At 44.2% G+C, this 19,937-nt stretch overlaps 1 protein-coding gene across 6 annotated transcripts in view; it reads right to left on the reverse strand.

Moving 5' to 3' along the window:
* Positions 1-2,629: 2,629 nt before the first annotated feature.
* Positions 2,630-19,937, reverse strand: part of TRPV1 (transient receptor potential cation channel subfamily V member 1) — a 44,218-nt gene continuing 26,910 nt past the window's right edge. For all 6 annotated transcript variants that reach the window (XM_059379584.1, XM_059379585.1, XM_059379587.1 and 3 more), the window contains 6 exons: positions 16,162-16,327; positions 15,663-15,729; positions 12,555-12,877; positions 10,994-11,121; positions 10,340-10,455; positions 2,630-3,525 (listed from right to left, as the gene is read on the reverse strand). In XM_059379584.1, the coding sequence (XP_059235567.1) occupies positions 3,365-3,525; positions 10,340-10,455; positions 10,994-11,121; positions 12,555-12,877; positions 15,663-15,729; positions 16,162-16,327 (961 nt within the window). In that variant the 3' untranslated portion in view covers positions 2,630-3,364. The remainder of the gene's footprint in view (positions 3,526-10,339; positions 10,456-10,993; positions 11,122-12,554; positions 12,878-15,662; positions 15,730-16,161; positions 16,328-19,937) is intronic.

The following is a 19,937-nucleotide window of genomic DNA, read 5'->3' on the forward strand; positions in this document are numbered from 1 at the left end:
CCTAGGGACGCGGCTGTTGTCAAATTTCAGCATTTACATTTTGCCTGGTGTTGGCACTTTTTCTCAAAGGCCAGGCTGGAACCTCTCTAAAAGATCCCTGTCCCCACCCAAAGTCTCGCACTGTGCCCAGCAGGGAGTTTGCTGTTTGTGAGATCAGGGACCAGATCGCAGCAGTCAGAGCCACTACCCACCCCCCACCCTGCTCCTACTGCAAATACAAGGAAACAGCAGCTCCTGCCCCTTGAGCTGTCCTACCTTCAATCCCATTTAATGCAGCACATCGTGGGATCCCACAGTAGGATACAAGGCAGGCAAGCAAGGACCAGCACAGGATTCAGTACTGGAGAAAGTGGTCTCCACCCTCAAGAAACTGTGGGCCACACAGGACACAGACTCAGGCAAGAACCATAACCCCACTCAGCAAGTTGTAAGGACAAAAAGGGCTTGGGTCACTGAGGAGGAAGGAAATCTGGCCCATGGGGCAGTGGGGGATGGGCTCAGGGAAGGGAGAGCATCGGGGCTACATTGGGAATGAGGGAGGACCTTGTACATGGGGAGAGCAGCAGGAGCAGAACTGGGAGGCAAAAGATCCTGGCACATTCAAGGAACCATGACGAGCTTGGGTGAATGATGCACAGCCTCAGTGGAGTGTCAGACAGGAGCTATGAGTCGGGCCACAAGCCACTGAGTCAGCTCTGACCTTTTCATCACAGGAGGCTGCACCCGTCCAGCTTTATGGGGTGCAGGGCCCTGTTGAAGATGCTCGTACCCATGTGGTCAGGGAGGGAAGTGCCCCAGCTCAACCGAGTCAGCACCTCAAACCAAAGGCAGCATCTTGGCCAGCGGATCCCCTGCCCACACTTGCCAGGGCCACAGATGAGCTTGATCCCCACCCTGTGTTTGGGGCCCACATGGCACAGTGGCAGGAGTGTGGATCCAGGAGTCCGGCCTCCTCCTGCCAAGCCTGGAGCCCCATAGAAGCCAGCATTGCCCGCTCAGCCCTGGCCGCCACATGGGTGACTTCCAGTGCTTGGTCGCAGCTGCACCAGTGCCTGGGCACCCAGGGGGACAGACCAACTGGCCTCCAGCGTCCAGCTCCTCTTTCCCTGGAGCAGCCATGGGCCCTGCTGTGCCCACCCTTCTTCCGTGACCTCAGCTCCTTCTGTGACCATGAAGGAAACAGGAGTTTAAATTAAAAGACAACAGTGACAGGAGGAAGCATCCAAACGGGCTGTTTTGGGGAAGCAAAATGTCAAGGGCAGATGCAGCCTGGGGCCTGGAAGGGATGTGGCTGTGAGAGGGAAAGGGCAGCTTCTACACTTTCCTGCCCCAAGCCTGCTTCCCAGAGGCCCAAATTTTAGGCAGCCCCTAGACATCTGCCAGCATACCCTACATGGCCCCCATCTCACCAGACCTTCTGCCCTGGACTATAAAACACCCCCAAAGTACGTACTAGACAGGAGTCAAGCACACCCTTACCTCCTCCCCACACCTCCCAGGCCTTGCAGATATCAGACCCTGGTGGCAGGTGCACAAGCTCTCCCTTCAAGAAGGAGGAGTAAGAGAAGTGGTCTCTGTGGGACGAGTGCATGCAGGGAGGGGCCAACCCCTTGATCTGCCCCAGGAAACACTCCACGCAGTGCAGTGAACAAGGAGGGAAGCCTGGGAGCCCGGCAGATCTCCATCAACACTCTCAGGCCTGAGCAGATCCCCCCAGACTGTGGTCAAGAGAGGCTGTCTGCGTCCGGGTAGGTCACAGCTCACCCCAGGCTAGGAGAGCTGAGCAGCCTCCCCACCTGGGATTCTGGTTTGTGGCTCCTCCTGCCTCCACGTGTTGGAGGGAGGGACATGGGGACAAAGGAAGCTAAAGAGACAATGACAGATACAAAAGAGCAAAGAATGGGCTAATTACATGTGTGTCCTTCTTTAAAGAACAGAGGTTTAGGGGCCCTTGGGTGGCTCAGTGGGTTAAAGCCTCCGCCTTCAGCTCAGGTCATGATCTCAGAGTCCTGGGATAGAGCCCCGCATTGGGGGAGGGGGGGGTCCCTGCTCAGCGGGGAGCCTGCTTCTCCCTCTCTCTCTTCCTGAATCTCTGCCTACTTGTGATCTTTCTCTCTGTTAAATAAATGAATAAAATCTTTAAAAAAATAAAAAAAGAACACGGGTTTACACAAAAGATTATACTCACTCATTTTAGAAAAGAACAACCACAAGATTCCTTCCAGCCCGGTTTAAGTTTGAAAGTTGATCTAATCTGCAGAAACTTGCAAATATCTGACATCTACATGACATCTCCTAGGAAGGCCTCCAGGAAAAGAGAGGGGTGCCAGGCCCACAACAGGAAGCAAAAAGCCCTCACGTCTCTGCTCCTCCGAGAGGGATTGTAATGCCCCTAGCCCATTCTATTCTCTGCCCGATAGCCTTGTGCCACAGTTAAGTTCCAGACTTTGGAGTCAGACCCAGGCAATGCTGTTTACTGGCTGCATAACCTTACTAACTGTCCGAGCCTCAATAGCAACACACACACACACACACACACACACACACACCATAGCCAACTAGCTATGGCACAAAGTTCACACTGGATGTGATATTTGTTTGTTTATTTATTTATTTATTCATTTATTTATTTATTTATTTATGTGATGAGTGACAGGATGCATGGAGGTGGAAGTAGGACCACTGCGGGGGAGCAGGACTACAGTTGTTACAAATGGAAGACCATGAAAAAATTCTTGCCACATGCTTTTAAGACACGTGCTGTACTTTCATCTGGACAGCAAAAGAGTTCTGTTTGGGGGGACCATGATGTATCACATAGAACGAGGAAGTCACTCTGGCAAACCTGATTCTGGCAGAGCTGGAAATAGGGCCAGCCTTCCCCCACCTTCTCTGAAATATAAATGACACCCCCTCAGCCCACTCTGTTTCGGAGGAGGTATTAAACACAAAACAGAGAACAGCTGCAGCAGTTTACTTCAAAGGACATGTTTTGTTTTGTTCCAAGAGGTGTTTTCCTGGGCCTCATTTACATTCACTCCTAGTCATATAAAATAAAACAATGGCATCACATATGTCCACACGAGATTCATCATTCATGATACCTAACAAAGTTAGTAAAAATATGAGAGCAAAATAATTTCCCGGTGGGAGACTCCCTTGGGGACAGTGAGGCTGGATGACTAGCTCTCCCCATGCACCCAACAATGCTTCCCGTAGCTTGTGCAGAGCAGGGGAGGAAAGTGCCTGGGCAGGCACAGGCCAAGCCAGGCTGCTGAGAGGGCCCTGTTGTTCCCTCCACAGTGAGATATTCTGAGGCCCACCAGTGTTAGGAGTACCCTAGAGGGGTCCCTCACTTTTCCCCTCAAGCAACAGGATCCTTGAAGACCTCAGCATCTTCTGGCTTGAGGGACCCTGCAAAGTGTCTCAGATGAACTTCCTCTGGTTGAGCAGAGGGCCTTTCTCTTGTACTTGCATCTCTTAAAAGGGGAACCAGGGCAAAGTTCTTCCAGTTTCTTCCTGAAACTAAAGGGTAAAACATCATTACTGCCTTGGATGCAGCACGCAGAAATAAACACTTATTTGTTGGCCTTACCAACTTGTAGTTCTCTTAAAGGAGACCCAGACATTTTGGTCCTTCCTGAGACACAGGGATAGCTGCCATTTCCTCTTCCCTTGCCTGCTTAAGGAGCCTCTTCCACTCTGGAAAATCCTAAATCCTCTTCCTTCCCCTCACTCTGACTTGCAGGGACCTCATCAGAGTCTATTGCTTGCCTTTCCCAGTCTCCATCTCCTCCCTGCCCACATGGGAGGGAGGACAGATCTCCACAGAGCAACACTGTGGTCTGCCCCATGGTGGCTCCACATCAGGTCAGCTGTAGGCTGATGAACCAGCCAGAGAATCAGGATCTGGGGACCAGGACCCACCAGAGCATAGCATATTGGGAACAATGCCAAAGAAAACATGGTGACATTAGGTCTTAAATGGGGCTCTACTGTGTGCACAGGGAGCTCCTAAAGAGAATCCAGCTGTCACTCCCGAGGCCCCTCCAGCTTCCCAGCCACCTAGGCAAACTGACAACCAGGAGGGAAAGCTGCACATGTTCCCCTCCCACAGCCAAGCCCTCTGGTTGGCCACCCTGGATCTAATCTCTCTAGAAAACCAGCCTCGATTATACCTTCTATACTTCCTACCCTCAGGCCGTAATTCAGGTTCCTCTGCTGGTGTCTAACACTGACCACACGTCAAAGGCATCAGGAACATGGGAAGCTAGGCCCACCATGACCACTCCAGCCAAATTCTCCAGGTCTTGGTGTTTACCCCAGGCCTGCAGGCTGATGTTGGCCTGCTCCCAAGCATCACCTGCTAAATAAGAACCCAGGCATTGAAGCAGGACTTCATGGGGATATAGGCCAGGTCTCACTGAGACACAATCTTCTGGCTGGCTCAGTGTTGGCAACATGCAGCCTCAGAGACTGCTTGGCCCAGCCCTAGCTCAAAAGCCCTGAAAGGAGGCACAGGGCTCCCCATGCCCACTTCCCACAGCCCTGATGCCAAGACTCTCTCAAGTGTTCCCCCCAGCTCAGCTATTAACTGCTTTCCTCCCTGGCCTTTCTCTCATGTATTCCTTTGCCCCTTCCCAATCATACACACTTTGTACGTAGGAAAGTTCCTTGTTATCTGAATTGTATGACTATTCATTACTAAAGTGTACACTGCTACAAAGTTGTACCAAAAAATCAAAATCCTCAGGAAATATTCACTAATTCATTATAAATGTGAAATCAGGAAACCTCTAACCACCTCCTACCCCAATCCAAGTAACAAGAATGTGTATATCCCCGCTACTTCAACAATATCTTTGTTAATACACAGTGAATGTGCAATGTTATAAACCGCCAACAATGTCATGCAAACACAATGCAAGTTAACCACAAAGTACAACAGCAAATCTTTCAAAGATGGGAGGTTTCATGAAGTCAATAAGATTGATACTGGAAGGTCAAATTATAGGCAAAATCATCTTTGAATGGCTCTGTGGTAAAGTTAGATCAATAACAATTGTAGAGATCATCAATAAGTTCTATGGCATGACACAGGAAGTGCCTCTAATGAAACTAGTGTGAAAATCACAGGATTGCAGAAAGCTCTTGATAAAAAAAGATGTCTACTTCTACCCTGATGGAGTATGTAGTGCTGAGCTACCCACACTGCTGTAAACAAACATAAAGCAGGAAAAAATATTTGCAGTAAATGTTTTCAGGCATAGGATACAGACTGAAAACTGCAGTTGCTGAGAAAAAGTGAAATCCACAAACGGAGCCCCATGATTTCCCTGATGGTTTGCATAGGGACAATTTCTCTGACTGTGGTGTAGTGAGCTGGAGTCTAAGCAGACCATGGCAGTACCTCTGAACTAAGGAAGAAGAGATTGGGGTTTTGGACAGCTGAAGCAGCTAGAATCTGTGAGTCAGGGCACAGAAGAAGAGGAAAAAGGAGGTGTGATGGTGGAGGTCTAGAAGTCTCTGGGCTGGGGGCTGGAGTGTACTTGCACAATGTGAGACTGCATAAGGCCTACCAGGCGGGGGCCACTATAGGGCTGACAGTGGGATAGAAACACTGGACGCTGAGCAGTACTCAGTGGGGAGACCTCCTTAATACCTTTTTTCTACTCTGAGGATCAAGTTAAAACACAGAAATGCCCTACTTACTCTACATGCCCTAGAGTAAGGTCTACCCAAGACCCACCCTAACAAAGCCTAAAACCAAGTCCTGACAAGAACTTCAGTGGAAACAGTTTGGAGGTTGAGTCCCACAAGTTTGATGGAATTGGAAAATACCTTGGCATTTCACAGATCTATCATTATAAAGTTTAAAACTAAGTCTGCACAAGTTCAGGGTGATTCGCTCAATAATTGAACTGCCAGGGCGCCTGGGTGGCTCAGTGGGTTAAGCCACTGCCTTCGGCTCAGGTCATGATCTCAGGGTCCTGGGATCGAGTCCCGCATCGGGCTCTCTGCTCAGCGGGGAGCCTGCTTCCCTGTCTCTCTCTCTCTGCCTGCCTCTCCATCTACTTGTGATTTCTCTCTGTCAAATAAATAAATAAATCTTTAAAAAAAAAATAATAATTGAACTGCCAACTAAAACAAAAATTTAATCAAGGGTCTCTAAAATATACTATCCACAATGCCCAGTTGACAATTAAAAGTTACTAGACATGCAAAGAGACAGGGAAATGTAACTCACTGTAAGGAGGGAGAAAAAACAGTCAATGGAAACTGTCCCCAAGATGGCCCAGATGGGGGCACCTGGGTGGCTCAGTGGGTTAAGCCGCTGCCTTTGGCTCAGGTCATGGTCTTAGGGTCCTGGGATCGAGTCCCGCATCAGGCTCTCTACTCCGCAGGGAGCCTGCTTCCCCCTCTCTCTCTGCCTGCTGCTCTGCCTACTTGTGATCTCTCTCTCTCTCTCTCTCTCTCTCTCTCTGTGTCAAATAAATAAATAAAATATTTTTTTTAAAAAAGATGGCCCAGATGTAGTTGGCAGAGAATTTAAATTAACTATTATTTATATGTTAAAAAAATTAAAAAAAAAACACACACAAAGGAAAATAGGATCTTGGTGACAGACCAGCTAGAGAATCTTAGGAAAGAAATGAAAATCATAAAAAAAAAAAAAAAAAAAACTCGAAAACCAAATAGCATAATACTTGAAATATAATAGTCACTGGATGAGCTTAATCATAGTTTGCAGATGGCTGAGGATAGCATCAGTGAACTTGAAGACAGAACAATAAAATTCTCAAATTTGAGAAATAGGAAAAAAATCAAGTAAAAATGAAGCCTCAGAAACCTGTGGGACAATATCAAACGATCTAAAATGGCTCAGTAGGTTAAGCCTCTGCCTTCAGCTCAGGTCATGGTTTCAGGGTCCTGGGATTGAGCCCTGCATCAGGCTCCCTGCCTGCCTCTCTGCCTACTTGTGATCTCTCTCTGTGTGTCAAATAAATAAATAAAATCTAAAAAATTAAAATACCACCCAGGTGTGGGGCACCTGGATGGCTCAGACAGTTGAGCATCCGACTCTTGATTTCAACTCATGTCATGATCTTGAGGTCCTGGGATAGAGTCCTGTGTCAGGCTCTGCACTCAGCAGGGAGTCTGCTTGAGGTTCTCTTTCTCTTGCTCCTTTTGTCCCTCCCCCTGCTCTCTCCTTCCCTCTCTCTTTCTCTTTCAAATAAATAAAGTTAAATAAAATAAAATATATGTTATTGGAGTCCCCCACAAAGTAGATAGGGACAATGAAGAAAAATATATGTAGAGACTCTGATGTACAGATCCAAGAATTGCAGGTGAATCTTAAACAGGATAAACCAAAAAAAAAAAAAAAAAAAAAAAAAAAAAAAAAAAAAAAAAAAATAATAAAAAAAAAAAAAACCAAAGCACGTTTTACTCAAACTGCTGAAAACCTAAGATGAAGAGAATATTTTGAAAGCAGCCAAAAAGAAAAAGACAAATTACATACAGGAATGCAAATAATGAGCAACTTCTCATCAGAAACAATGGAGGCCAGAGACAGTGGAGAAAAAGTTAATGTTGGAAATTTTTTTTAAAAAGAGGGAAAAAAAAAATCTGTTAACCCAGAATTCTGTATCCAGTGAAAATATCCTTCAAACATGAGAATGAAATTCACATTTTCAAGTAAACAAAAGCTGATATCAAACTAATTGACAGGGATAGAAATTAGACAAGTAGTTACCTGGGATGGGGAGGTCAAAACTGATTACAAAGAGGCATTAGGGTACTTCCTGGCATGATGGAAATGTTCTATACGTTGAGTGGGTGGTGGTTCCCTGAGTAGATATTTCCTGAAACTCACCAAACTATACATTTAAAATGCATGCATTTTACTGTATGTAAATTATATCTCAATAAAGTTGATTTTAAGTTTTTAAAATAAAAAAAGAGTCTATGAAGCAATATCAAATATGAAAGATGCAGTATCATTCTATCAGGCAAACTGATCTGAAAATAGTGCCCTTTCTCCCATCCTACCAAGAAAAACCCCAAACAGTCAACATCTGGTTCATTCTTTGTTCAAGACTTACCAGCAAAATGGTAAAGTAGGCAGTTCCCAAAACCTAGACCACCACAAAAATATCAAAAAACAAACAAACAAACAAACAGACAGACAGAAACTTTGGAACCAATATTGTCACAACTCTGGGAAACAGTCCAAGGTTTATAGCAAAAAAGAAAATCATGAATCAATTAAAAAAATCAACGTGGAAATCGTTGAGAACTAAAACTATAGAACTCTTATAAAAAAAATAGGGAAAAATCTTCAATACATTGGATTTGGCAATAATTTCTTACATATTACACCAAAAGAATAGGCAATAAAAGAAAAGAATAGATAAACTGGGCTTCATCAAAAAAAGAAAAAAGCTTTTATATCAAAGGACAACTCAGAGAATCGAAGAAAACACTGGCAGATGGTATACCTGACAAAGGATTAATATCCAAAATGTATAAAGAACTTCTATAACTCAACAACAACAAAGCAAATTTTTAAATGGGCAGATTGCTTGAATAACCATTTGTCCAAAGAGTACCTATAATGACAAATGAGCATTTGGAAAGATATTAAAAATAATTAGTCATTAGGGAAATGCAAATCAAAACCACAATAAGATACAACTGCACATCCATTAGGATGGCTACAACCACCACCACCACCACAAAAACCCACGAAACAGCAAGTGTTGGTGAGGATGTGGAACCCTCATGTTTTGCTGGGGGAATGTACAGAAACGCAGCCACTTTAGAAAACATTCTGGCAGTTCCTTAAAAAAGTTAAACACAGAATTACCATAGGATCCAGCAGTTTCATTTCTATCCAAAGAACTGAAGCATCTGACTCTTGATAGTCATGAGACTGAGCCCCACATCCACAATGGGTGTGGAGTCTGCTTAAGATTCTCTCTCTCATACTTGTTAGGTTTAAAACTATGGACTGGGAATCTTCATGTTCCTACATTTCAGCAATAAACTGTAAGCCATATTTTTGTACAGAATAGACTAAAAAACTTCATGAGAAGCCTGAAAAAAAAAAAAAGATTTTCTCTCTTCCTCTGCCCCACACCCCCTTTCTGCCTCTCTATTAATTAATTAATTAATTAATAAAACACCTGAAAGCCAGAAGTCAAACAGAATTATGTCCACCAACGGTCACAATAGCCAAAAAGTGGACACAATCCTGATGTTGATTGAAAAGATGAATGGGTAAATAAAATGTGGTATATACCTACAATGGGATATTATTGACCTAGACACAAAAGGTGTGTTCCACTTATACCAGGTACCTACCCTAGGCAAAAGAGACAGAGACAGAAAGCAGAATAGAGGTTACCAGGGGGTGGGGGAAGGAAGAAATAGGAGTAATCATTTAATAGGTAGAAATAGCTTTCTATTTCCAGAACATTTTCATTATTTCAAACAGGAACCCTGTACCTATTGAATGATACAAATTTCCTGTTTGAAATAATGAAAACGTTCTGGAAATAGAAAGCGGTGAAGGTTTCATTACATTGTGGACACAATTAACACCCATGAACTATACACTTAAAAATGGTTAAAATGGCAACTTTTGTATTACACATACTTTACCACAATTTTCTAAAAGCTAAAAATGAAGAATTAGTGCACAATTATAACTCAAAATCTGTTCCGTACAAACCACGTTTGCTTCATTTTTAAATAAATGTCCTCAATTAGACTTATAATTTAACAAGTACTATTAAACATTTACCATTAACTGTTAAAGACTTTTTTTTTCTGGTAGTGACTTTCTGCAGAGCATTTCTGCTCAAGGTATATATACCCTTTAGTCTTCCCATTCTTCCTCTGCCTGCCTGGTTGTGTTCATGCAAGGTGAGTTTTTGCCTGTACCTGCTCGTGTCCCTAAGAGTCACACAGCTGAACATAGACACTGGGTGTGAGGATCGAGAAGAGGAGACAGGGCAGCCCACAAGGCCAGCTGTCCCAGATGGCTGTATGTGGGATCAACTGCTTCCACTGGGGCACTTGAGGACAGATGCCTGGGGCAGGGCACTGGCAGAGCTGGTGAGCATGAGCATGTGGCACAGTCAGCTGTGCGGGAATGCGTGAGAGTACAAAAGAGTGCCTGTGACAGAGCGTATGCAGGTGCTTGACCCTTGGGGCTGTTCCAGAATCCAGGCTGTGGGGTGAAGAAGGCCTGTAAGGAGCAAGGAACCCCAAGGCTTCACTTGCCCAACATCAGGCTCCCTCCATGTCACAGCATACTTCCCTCATGCCTCACCTCTGCCTGACCGCAGGGAGAAGCTCAGGGTGCGCTTGATGCCCTCACAGTTGCCCGGGTCTTCATTGATGATACCTACATTGGTGTTCCAGGTGGTCCAGTTGACCTCATCCACCCTGCAGGACAAGGAGACAAGGGAGCTAGGAGCTTATGGCCTAAAAGCCATGCCTAGCTTCCCAGGCTGAGGGCTTAGTACCACAGGCCAATCCCAAGAAGCCCATAGACCAGGATGGGGAGACATAGCTGGTAGGCGGGAGGGCTGAGAGGGGCCTGCTTTTTGGGTACCACCCCCAAAGCTCTGTTCTCTGACCACATCATGGACTTTAAATGCTGGATTCCTGGTTCTGACCCTGATCACTGGATGACCCCTTTGGACACTTCTTTTTCCTGTAGGTCTCCTAATGCCCACAGCTGAGCCTTGGGGAAGCCCATATACCTACCAATAGCTGGCCTTGGGAGAGTCCCCTATGTTCATGACTGGTCCCAGGAAGCCCTGAGGCAGGTTTCTGTATCCACAGCTGGCTCCAAATGAGTGCCTTATGCCCACAAAGCCCCAAAATGTCCTCTGTACCCATAGCTGGCTCTGGGTAGATCCCTGATATCTATAGCTAAGCCCCTGAGCTCCCTAAGTTTGATCTCCTGCCTGGGCATTACCTGAAACACCACCTGTAGTCATCCTTGCCATCAGGTGTGTACCCCACTTGCAACAGCTTGCCTGAGCGGAAGGCCTTCCTCATGCATTTAAGGAAGCTCTTCTCCGTGTCCAGGATGGTGATAGCTCTCTGTGAGAACACACAGACAACAGAGGGGCAAAGGGCTTATCCCGGGGCTTCCCCTGGCTGTCAGTGGGGCTTCCAAGATCAGCCTCTCCAGTCCCAGTCCCAGTGCCCCTGAACAGGACCTCTCGTGCCTTCTACATCAAGCTTGTTTTTGTAGCTTGGCAGGTGCACACTCCAAGCTCAGCCCCTCCAGCCCAGACCTGCCCAGGGACGGCTGCTGCCTGCCAGGTCCAGTTGGGGCAGGGCCTCCCATAAGTGAGGTAGAGTGTCCAGCCCCAGACTCTTCCCTGAAGTGCTCACAAAGGGGCAGATAGTGTAGTAGTTAAGAGCAGGGCCACACGATGGGGCTTCTTGGGTCGAATACTGACTATGCTACTTATTACAGATAGACCCCGACTTACAATGGTTCAACTTAATGATTTTCAACTTCACAATGATACAAAAGCAGTATGTATTTGGCAGAAATCATACTTCAAGTTTTAGACGTGGATCTTTTCCCAGGCAAGCAAAGTATAGTACAATCCTTTCTCGTGAGGCTAGGTGTTCCCAGTCAGCCACGCAATCACAAGGGTCAACAACCAGTATACTTACAACCACTCTGTACCCATATAACCATTCTACTTCTCACTTTTATTATATTAGTCAAAAAATTTCATGAGACATCCAACATTTTATTATAAAATAGGCTTTGTGTTAGGTGATTTTGCCTAACTGTAGGCTGAAGGTAAGTGCTCTAAGCGCACTTAAGGTAGGCTGGGCTAAGCTATGATGTTCAGTAGGTTGGGTGCATTAAATGCATATTTAAATTATGGTGGTTTATTGGAAGGTAATCCCATTGTTAATTGAGGAAGATCTGTAGTTATCTTGGACACAGATACCCAACTTCTCTATGCCTCAGTGCCTTTATCCAAAAATGGGAACGATAATGGTAGCCACTTGATAGCATTGTTGTGAGAATTAAATGAAAGCATGTAAAACACTTAGAACAATACCTGGTATAGAGTCAATGTTACTTAATAAGAATGACAGTTTATTATTTGGTGGGAGAGTAGATATGGATCAGGTGCCTCAAAAACGCAGCTATTAGAGCTCCCCCCATTCTAGCTGTTCCCCCCAAGTATGGTCTCTGATGCCCACCCTAGACCAAGCTTCTGTGAGGTGGGCACCCCCTGGGGCTGAGCCCTCCATCTCCTGCCCCTGGGGACTGTCTAACCACAGTGTCTGTGAACACCAGTTGGTGATGCTTGGGAGGGAACCCCAGAAGGAGGGGCCAGCAGGGAGTCGACTGGGGGAGATGCTCTTGCTTGATCCCCCAGGGCTGCCTGGGGTCTCTGCCCTTCCCCAAACCCTGCAAGGGGTCACACACCTAACTGTGCTAAGCAGCAAAGAGAGCAGCAGACATCCTCCTGCTGGACACAGCCCACCCACTGACCCACCTGTAGCTTCCAGATGTTCTTGCTCTCCTGCGCAATCTTGTTGACAGTCTCACCCATGAGGGCAATGAGCATGTTCAGCAGAAGAATATAGGTGAGAATCACGTAGGCCAGCAACAAGATGATGAAGACAGCCTTGAAGTCATAGTTCTCTGTGAACTCCAGATCACCCATACCAATGGTGAACTTGAAAAGCTCCAGACATGTGGAGTAAAGGCTGTTGTAGGAGCTGTCAGGAGGCCGGCAGCCTGGCCCTCGCCACCTGTGCAATGTGGACTCAGCTGGCACAGAGTTATTCTTCCCATCCTCAATCAGCGTCACCACCGCTACAGGGCACAGGGAGGGACAGGTGCAGCTGAATGCAAGCCAAGACAGAACCACCAACAGACACACCCCATATCCCAGGATGGGTCTGCAGCAGGAATGCTGCTTGGCCATGGGACACTTCTTTATGAACTTAAACACAGAAAACCACCTGTTTCTTCAGAACTATCAGCCAACTGTTGTAGTATAGCTGATCCTTGAACAGCATGGATTGGAACTTCATGAGTCTACTTATACACAGATTTTTCTCAATAAATACAGTATAGTACTGTAAATGTATTTTCTGTATGATTTTATTAATAACTTCTTCTTTTCTCTAGCTTACTTTATTATAAGAATACAGCATGTTATATATATATATATGCATGTTATATGTATATATATATATATAAATAACATATGAAATATGTGTTAATCAACTGTTTATGTTATTGGTAAGACTTTCAATCAGCAGTCGGCTATTATTAAAGTTTTGGGGGAGTCAAAAGTTATTTGCAGATTTTTAGCTGTGCAGGGAGTTGGTGTTCCTAACCCCATTGTTAGGAACAGCAGGAATGCTGCTTGGCCGTGGGACACTTCTTTATGAAGTGTTGTCCAAGGGTCAACTGTATACTGTTTTGTTACACTAAGAGTTTTATCATCATCTTCTAGGAAAAAAAAAACTGTTAAATATGCAAATCTATATATACAATGTGAATATAGTCTCCTTTGTGCAGCACACAACCTGCCTAACTTTACATATCAGTTCTGAATCCACACCCAGCTTCTCAATCACACTCTGTCTGCCTGTGTACCCTAGTCTGTGACCCAGAGCTAACTCATTCCAGAATGATTGGGACTAAGCAGCTCAGAGCAAAATAGCCTCCTGCAGCACACTACACCTTTCTTTGGGAAAAATAATCTGGAGTCTGACAGCTTCCATAACAGTTGGTTCCTGCATAGCTGGTAGCCATGAACCCACTTGGCCAAATCCCTTCCCATGGATACCAACAGACCAGGGCCTTCAGACCAGGTGCTGGAGCCCACACCCATCCCTATCAGTCAAAGCTCCCAGGCAAAACTATCCATAACTCTGAGACAGAGATTCCAAAACAGGCTCTGGGATGGGGACAGGGGACGGTGTGCATGTGAGCCATGTAAATGCAGGACTCAGATGAGGATCAAAGCAGAACCAGGTGCCCAGAAATGCTGTAGATGTGTCAAGAGCTCAGGAACCAGCTTGGAGAGGCTCCCAAAGATGATTGCTCAGACAATCTCAGCATCAAGATAGATGGTAATAGTTAAGATTATGACCCATTTAACAAAGTGAGAATCCATGAAAAAGAAACAAAAAAAAAAAAAAAAGAAAAAGAAAAACCAGAAGAGAATCTGTGAGGCCACGATGATGTAAATAATAAATGAATGCAGGAGAATGGAAAGCTCCTCCCTACAATAGAATGCCGGCTAATAAATGTAGAAGGAATGACAGAGTTAAAAAACCATCATCTGGCAACTATTAGGATTAAGTGACTCAAGTGAGAATCATCTGTTTTAAGTTTGATGAGAAACAGGATATTTACCTAGTCTCAAAGCATCTCCTCACAAATTACTTATTGACTTACTGATTTCAAAACGAAAGATAATTACTTGACAGTAATCTAGCAGACCCATCAAAACCAAGTAATTAAAGTTAACATCACTAGAAAGGGGTTAAACGAACATTGTGGGACTCCTGATACAATGGACTGAGGAAGACACACATTACTTCCTTGATATTCTGATTTTTAAAAATACATACCTGAATCTAATTGTGAGGAAACATCAAACAAACCCAAACTGAGAGACATTGTAAAAACCAGCCTTTATTCATTAAAAATGCTAAGGTTACAAGACAAGGAAAGACTGAGGAATCACTCCAGATTAAAGAAACTAAAGAGACTTGACAACTACATGATCTAGGATTTTCATTTCTGTAAAGGACATTATTAGGACAATTGGTGAAATCTGAATAAGGCTGGTAGATTAGCTAGAAGCACTGTATCAGTGTTTTATTTCCTTATTTTGATCATTATACACTGTTTTATGTAAGAAAAATATTCTTGTTTTTAGGAAATGCAGACTTTATCCAGTGGTAAAGGGCTGATCGTGTCTGCACCTTACTATTTTTTTTAGTATGGTGGTGGTGGTGGTGTGCATGCACGTATGTGTGTGTGTGTGCGTGTGTGTGTGTGTGTGTGTAGCAGAATGTGATTTTTAAATGTGGTAAAATTTGGGGATTCGGAGTAATAAGTAAAGTTATTTGCATTATTCTTACAAGTTTTCTGAAAATCCGAAATAATGTCAAAATTAAAATTTAAAAAGGGGCACCTGGGTGGCTTAGTCATTTAAGTGCCAATTCCTGATTTTAGCTCAAGTCATGATCTCAGGGTTGTGCGGTCAGGCTCTGCCCTGGGGATGGAGGCTGATTAAGATTCTCTCTCCCCCATCCCTCAGCTCCTCTCCTGCTTTCTCTCTTTCTTTCTCTCTCTCTTACTGAATTAATTAATTTAATTAATTTAAAAATTAAAAGTAAAAATGTAAAAAAAAATATCTAAGCCAAATGCAGCTATACCTCTAAAATTGCTTACAATGTTTTATGAATTACATTTCCATGTTCACCTGCTCATTTCTGGTGTTCTTTATTTTCCAACTCTCTCAGCTACAGATACAGACCCCAGTGGGCCTCTCCCCACCCTGCCCCTGCAGAGTCCTCGGAAGCTGAGGTGAGCAGGTTCTCTGCCCACCACCAGCCCTGAGCAAGCCCATTACCTGTGGAAAACCCGAACAAGAAAACAAGGTAGACAAACATGAAGCGACACAGGTCTCTCAGGATCATCTGCAGGAGAGAGCAGGCTTGTCAGAACCAAGTCCAGTCCCAGGCGAGGCCAAGGGAGGGGTCAGGAGTTACTAGTTAACCTAGGAGTTACTTTTGAGCCCAAGTAGAAATGGAGAACATGCAGGAGGATTTGGTTTGGTGGCTTTCAGTTCTGGGGTCATGAGGAATTCATCCATAGTTCCCACCCTTGGCCTTTGCTCTGGTGGGAGAGGGGGGCCTGGTATGTAGAGGGGTCCAGTTTTAGGGGAGTCCCCAAGCCTGGGTCAGGGTCAGATAGTCTGATTCTTGAGGAATACGCTGGGAAAGTGGGTCCTGATCTAAACAAGCGCCTCCCAGACATTGCAGAGGATGGACAGAGTTTGTAGACCACGTCCCACATCCCCACGGTATAGACAGGCTCTGTGGAGAACCTACTTGGACATTGACACCCACCTTCTCAATCATAACAGCATAGATTCCCATCTGCTGGAAGCCACGGGTGTAGTAGAGCATGTTGGTCCAGCCCATGGCCAGGGAGAACACCATGGAGGCCACGTACTCCTTGTGGTGGCAGAAGTACAGCACCACGGTCCCCAGCATGAACAGTGACTGCACAAAACTGGAGGTGGAGGGATAGCAAGCTCTGTCTGTGAGCACCCAGGAGACCTGCCACCCTCTCAGAAGTACAGACCACAGCTGTGGTAGGAGCTAGGGTTGGCTGTCATGCCTCTTTTCCCCCATGATACTCAGTGTGAGCAAGAGCGACCCCAAGAGGGCAAACGTTGGTTGGGGGGGGTACAAAATCTTTTTCTCTATAGAAAGCACAAATATTAATACAGTACACAGACAACTATACAGTGTATTTGTGGTACTAGATAATGGAAGGGGCAATTAGGGAGAAAACATCTAAAAAGGCAAAAAAGAAAAAGGGCTGAGAAACACTGCGTAAGCAGTAAGGAGGAGCAGGCCATGCGCTCCTGAAAAATCACAGGTGGTGTCTGCTGGTCACACCCTCAAACTCAGAAGCAGAGCCAGGGAAGACGTCCCTCAGCAACTTGGCCTGCTAGGGGCTACCCAAGTAGGATCCATGGATAAGGTAGAGTAAGTCTGATAATCCTATGTCAGAGTCTGTTCAGTGGTCCCTTCTTTACATATTCATCCCAGGTCTCCTTGTCATCATGGCCTCCTCCTAAAAGTTCCCCAGCTACCTTTGCACTATAGACCACACTGACAACCCCATTTGTATGAGAGAATCCAGCGAAAAAAATTACCATTGTGCTAATGTGAGCCTGCTGTAAATTAACGTCAGTAGACGGGCTCATCAATTGGAATTCCACTGCAAAGGAAAACTATTCCTCTGTATTTGCAGAACTTTAGCCAAAATAAGAACTGACACCAGTTGAGATAGGTAAAGAGTTGCCTTGGGTGGCAGATGGAGGCCTCACATAGGAATCTGGGAAGCGGTGGACAAATGGAAACGGACTTAGCAGATGCAACAAAACCGTATTCCAATCTGTAGTGGGGGGAGAGCTGAGAGCCATTTCATTTAATCAAGGAGTCTCAAAAGGCTTAGGGATCTCTGGAGGAGAGATAAAGAGACCTAAAATAAAGAAGAGTGGAGGTTTTGTCTCTGAAGAAGATGAAACAGAGGATCTTTGGATCCTCTTTCATCAAACAACGTGAAAGCAGGAGACTACGGGATTTTTATATACTACAGATTACAGAAATCCCTCTTTTCCACTCAATTCTCAGAAATATAGCATCCAGACTTCTTCCCTTCAGGTAGAAGATTGAAAAGATGCAATTGATTAACTTTGGATATTCTCCAATAAATAGCTTACCTAGACTAGTTTATAGTGAAGCTCAAAATTGATAAGCCCTATTCATGCATTAAGAGCTTCTAGGGGCACCTGGGTGGCTCAGTCAATTAAGCGTCTGCCTGCAGCTCAGGTCATGATCCTGGTGTCCTGGGATCAAGCCCAGGCTCCCTGCTCAGCTAGGAGCTTGCTCCTCCCTCTCCCTTTGCTGCTTCCCCTGCTTGTGCTTTCTCTTGTTCTCTCTCCCATTCTCTGTCAAATAAAAAAAAAATGTTTTAATTTTAAAAAGAGCCTCCAACCAGTTTTTCAGTCCTCCACTCTTATTCATTAGCAGATATAAAAAAAAATTTCCAAGTATCCTTTAACATGAAAGATAGAGCAAAACAAGAAAATGGGAAACAACAACTTGGAGAAAATAAAATCTATACAAAACGAAGAAAAATTTACCAAAAACTCTTAGCAGTCTCAGAGAGACAAAAGAAGATTGTATCAATGAAACAAGAATAGAATGCCGTAAAGAAGGAACAAAGAATTTTGAAGAGTATTTAGAAATTAAAAATTAATTTAGAAATTAAAAATTATAATTTAGAAATTATAAAAAATAATAAACTCAATAAGAGGGTTGGAAATTAGAGTTGATTTGAACCTCCCAGAAAGAAGAGCCAAAGATAAAGAGATAAAACACAAGTGAGAAAATATAAGATCTGGTTCAGACTAGGTCAAGTTCAATATACATACCACAGGGTTCCAGAAGAGAAATCAAGAAATAAGAGATATAAATTTCCAGATTGAAAGAGCCCCCTAAGTGTCCAGGACATTGGATAAAAACACATCCACATCAAGACACATCATTAAGTTTCAGAACACTAGGAACAAATAGAAGATACTACAGATTTATAAAGAGAAAAAGCAAACCAGGTCTTAAAGGAGGATCCAGAGTCTGAATGGTTTTGAACTTGTTGTCTATAATACTGGAAGCAAGGAAACAATGGAGAAATATCTTCAAATTCTTAGAAGAACTATATACCCAACCAAGCTATCAACCAAACATGAAGGTGTAGCAGAATATTTTCAGACATGCCAGATTTGAAATACATTTTATTCCCCCTTGCCCTACTATGTGTTTTCTTTCTTTGGATAAAGGATGCCTTCTCCCCAAACAGGGGAATCAGTAAAGAGGAAGACAGAAGGTTAAGAAAATAAAGGATCCAAATCAGGAGAGAAGTGAAAGGGATCTCCAAGGTGCTAGTGAAGGGATAACACATGGGATGTGTATGTGGCAGCAATGAAACTCAAGAACCAGGTATGGTGAGAGCTGTCATCACTGTGTTCTCTCCACCATGAGCTCATCCTTTTCACCAGATGATAATACTGAAGGATGTGCTCAAGTAAAACAAGGAGTAAAACCATGAAAGAGATAGTAAGTCTAACCCAGGAGGAAAGCAATGAGCATCCCAAGGCTGGCAGCAAAGAAGAGTCCCAGGAGGACAGCTAAGCAGCAGGCCCAGAGAGCAAAGAGCTCAGTTAGAAGAGAGGACAGCATTCCAGGAGGAAACCCCTCCAGAAAAGAAAAAGGAGCAGGGGATTCCAATCATATAATTTAGGTTACTGAGTTTGAGAAAAATTGTACTGAGGGGTTTCAAGATATGTGGGATGAGTTAACAGTGGATACAAAGAAAACTAAACAAATAAAAACAAGACAATTATTAACTTTAGGAGAAAGAGGGAAAAAAGACATAGAGTATATTTTGAAGCTCAACTGTGAATACTACTTATAGAGACATAAGAATGTAAATTACTGGGGCACCTGGATGGCTCAGTGGGTTAAAGCCTCTGCCTTCGGCTCAGGTCATGATCCCAGGGTCCTGGGATCCAGCCCCGCATCAGGCTCTCTGCTCAGCAGGGAGCCTGCTTCCCCCACCCCCGACCCACCTGCCTCTCTGCCTACTTGTGATCTGTCAAATTAAATAAATAAATCTTTAAAAAAAAAAAAGAATGTAAATTACTCAATATCCAGTAAAATAAAAACTACTATGAACTATATTAGAAGGCTAGAGAAGTGGAAGCAGAAAGGAAAGAAAGATGCTAAATCCTCATCTAATGGGTGAGTAAACATTAGAAGAAAGTTTTGAGAATGAAAAGTGATTGTCCCTGGGAAGGAGGAATGCAAGGAGTGGGAAGGGTTAAGATGAGGAACTCATATACTGGTTATAAGCTTTTTGGTACTCATCAATGTTTCCATATGTGCATGGGTAGTTTAAAATTAAATAAATTTCTAAGCTGCCTACAATGGGTCTTCCTAGAAATAGAACCAAGTTTATTGGCACAATGCTATGTAGGAAAACATTGCTTCTCTTAGTAAAGCAAACCAGCATTGCCCTAACCCTACAGATCTTGCTCTTTGAAGTTAAA

This window comes from Mustela nigripes, chromosome 16, assembly GCF_022355385.1.
Source record: "Mustela nigripes isolate SB6536 chromosome 16, MUSNIG.SB6536, whole genome shotgun sequence".
NCBI lineage: Eukaryota > Metazoa > Chordata > Mammalia > Carnivora > Mustelidae > Mustela > Mustela nigripes.